At 41.6% G+C, this 3,239-nt stretch overlaps 1 protein-coding gene across 1 annotated transcript; it reads right to left on the bottom strand.

Annotated features, from left to right (window-relative positions):
- Positions 1-1,561: 1,561 nt before the first annotated feature.
- On the bottom strand, positions 1,562-2,521 carry LOC112125453 (olfactory receptor 1019-like). The gene is given in 1 exon segment (XM_024223860.2): positions 1,562-2,521. A coding segment is annotated over 1 exon segment (960 nt).
- Between the last annotated feature and the right edge of the window lie 718 nt (positions 2,522-3,239).

The following is a 3,239-nucleotide window of genomic DNA, read 5'->3' as shown; positions in this document are numbered from 1 at the left end:
CACCAAACTCCCATTCCAGGGAGTTGTCCAGGGAACTGGATGTCTAACTGCTCATTGAAAATGTGTATTTGCTCATGGGCAGTTGTCGATTGCACGATGGGGTTTCCAATCCTGTACCAGTATTGAAGTGTTGAAAGGAAAATAGCAGTCCTTTTATGTTATGGCACTATAGCTTCATTCCATTTTGTACATATATGGAAAAATCATAAGCAGTATTCCTAGGAGCACAAGAAGAGGATTTAAGCGATCGATGATTCAGACAAAACTTCCCTGGACTAACCAGAGCATATCCAGTATGAATATTCAAATGTCACCGTGTGTAGGAAGCTTGCTAGTGCTATGAATATTGATAGCCGCATCACACTAGTACTTCATATTGTGTACTAGTACACCACACTCGTACATCATTATAAATTGATTGGACTACATTCGTTCTTGATCTGTCCCCATATCATTCTCTCAAGACAAGGGAGTTACTTCAGGGACGAACCTGTCTCACTGTTTACAAAGTCCAAAGAAAGCCAAAGAAAGCAGACCATTGATATACACCTCTACCCCGATATAATGCGACCCGATATAACACGAATTCGGATATAACACGGTAAAGCAGTGCTCCAGGGGGCAGGGCTGCACGCTTCGACGGATCAAAGCAAGTTCAATATAATGTGGTTTCACCTATAACGCGGTAAGATTTTTCGGCTCCCGAGGACAGCGTTATATCGGGGTAGAGGTGTAATTTCAGGATTGCCAGAGAAATTCTTTCATGGGTTGGAGAGAAGATAAATAAACAAAAGTCCTACATAAAACGGCAACAGTTTTCAATGAGTAAAACCAGTGGATCTCAACATTCTCCTGCCTGTGACCCCATGTTAAACAGAAAAAAAGGTTTGAGATCCCTCTTAAGTTTTGGGATGCTCCCCTTCCATCTAGCCGTGAAGACAGGGAGGCTGGTTGTGATAACTGGAAACAACCTCCTCTGTTGAGAACTCAGGAGTAAAACAACGTCCTCTTCATGTCGGCATGATGCAGCGGTGAGAGAAGATACTCTGATTTGGTGCAGGCTAGCTCTGCATGATGAAGGTCAACTCTGCATTATTCAGACTAAGTCCCTAAGCTCACCAGAGAGGACTTTTCTGGGGAATTTATCATTCCACATTCCGAGAATATGACCGATCAACCTAAGCTGAGCTTTGATAATCATTACCTCAGTTCTGGTTGCTTTTATTCTGTATGTTTAACAGTGCCCTCCACTGGATGAAATCTCAGGATACATACAAGGAAGGATACATACAATCTTCTCATCCTCTCACCTGAACTTCAAACTGGCATAAAACATAACAGGCAACAGCAATTGTCCTTTAAGCCAAATGTCAGAGCATCTTGCTGATTCTGCATAGTGTCACAGACCCTCATTCATGGATCTTAAAAACAGCAATTTCTAATATTGTATTTGACTGGGTTCCATTATATGATTTTCTGTACATCACATGGAGTGGCTGAGTCATAGAAATAAGGATAATGATACAGAGAACTCACTCTTATTCCATTTACTGTTTATTGGTTAAAATATAATGATTATAATGACCAAGAAAAAAATCTTCCTGTATATCACCCTTTTAAAGGCATCATTTACCTCCTTGTTTCTCAGGCTGTAGATCAGGGGGTTCAACATGGGGATCACAAGGGCATAAAACACAGAGGTAACCTTGTCTTGGTCCATCACGTAGCTAGAACTGGGTCTTAAATATATACATATCAGCGTCCCATAAAACATAGAGACGACTGTCAGGTGGGAGGCGCAGGTGGAAAAGGTTTTGCATCTCCCCTTGGCAGAACGGATCCTGAGAATGGCCAGAAGGATGCACATGTAGGAGACTAGGACACCCAGGAAAGTAGTCATTCCAATTACAGTAGAGAAAGTGAAAAGTACAAGGTCAGTGACATGGGTGTCAGAACAGGACAGCTTCAGCATAGGGGGCACATCACAGAAGAAATGGTTGACAACATTGGAGCTGCAGAAGGACAGACTGAATATAAATAGAGTTTGCACAATTGAATTCACAGAGCCACATACATATGTACCAGCCACTAACAGGACACAGTGTCTCTTGGACATAATGGCTCTGTATAGCAGTGGATTACAGATAGCTTTGAAGCGGTCATATGCAATCACAGCCAGGAGGCAACATTCATTGGTCACAAAGAAACAGACGAAGAATAGCTGTGCCGCACACTCAATGAAAGGAATGGTTCTAGTCTCTGCTACAAAGGTCATTAGCAACCTGGGAGCTATGGCAGTGGAATATCCAATATCTACAATGGACATCTGGCTTAGGAAAAAGTACATGGGGGTATGAAGTCGGGTTTCAACCATGATTAACACTATCATCCCAAGATTCCCCATCAGGCTGACCACATACATCACTAGGAACAACATAAAGAGGGGGATCTATAGATCTGGATGATCTGTGAATCCTACGAAAATGAACTCGGTCACCGTGGTGTGGTTTCTCTCTGCCATTTATTCCAGAAACGCTCTCCTCTGCTGGTGAAAAAAAAATAAAGATTAAAATTAATCACTGGCCAATAAAGTACTGAGTACAGATCCCTCATAATCCCTGTGATTGTTCCTGGGAAACAGTGTATAAACATAAGAAAGCTGAAATACATCAAAGGACAGTCCTAGGGAATGTTCTCTTTGTATTCCCCACATGCTTTCCATTAGAGATAGGACATGTTCCAGCTACAGAAATATTGTGTACTCTGTGTTAGGGTGACCAGATGTCCCGATTTTATAGGGACAGTCCCAATTTTGGGGGCTTTTTCTTATATAGGCACTTATTACCCCCCACCCCATGCCAATTTTTCACACTTCCCCTCTGGTCACCCTACTCTGTTTTAATATGCATGAAACCATCCAGTGGGTCAAATCTTCTATAAAATAAGAGATATATAGATTGGGAGTGTTTAGTTTAGAAGGGAGGCAAATAATCTATCAATGTATGCAAGTAATCAATGCTATAGAGTTTATTCATGGTCATTGATTTTCTCTTCCTAATCAAAATGACCTCAAAGGGCACAAGTGATGCTCAGTGCCCCTTTTATATAGGTGCCTAAATATAGATTTAGGGCCTAATATGAGGCAGCCCCAGTGAAAAAGTTTGGTATCACTAAAGTGTCACTGTCCTATTGGAGTCAGTGTATGTTTTACAGACATTCTTTGTAACCACGTGCATTAT

Source organism: Terrapene carolina, unplaced genomic scaffold (assembly GCF_002925995.2).
Source record: "Terrapene carolina triunguis isolate 2854851 unplaced genomic scaffold, T_m_triunguis-2.0 Scaffold50797, whole genome shotgun sequence".
NCBI lineage: Eukaryota > Metazoa > Chordata > Testudines > Emydidae > Terrapene > Terrapene triunguis.
This window is presented reverse-complemented; position numbering and strand designations above follow the sequence as displayed.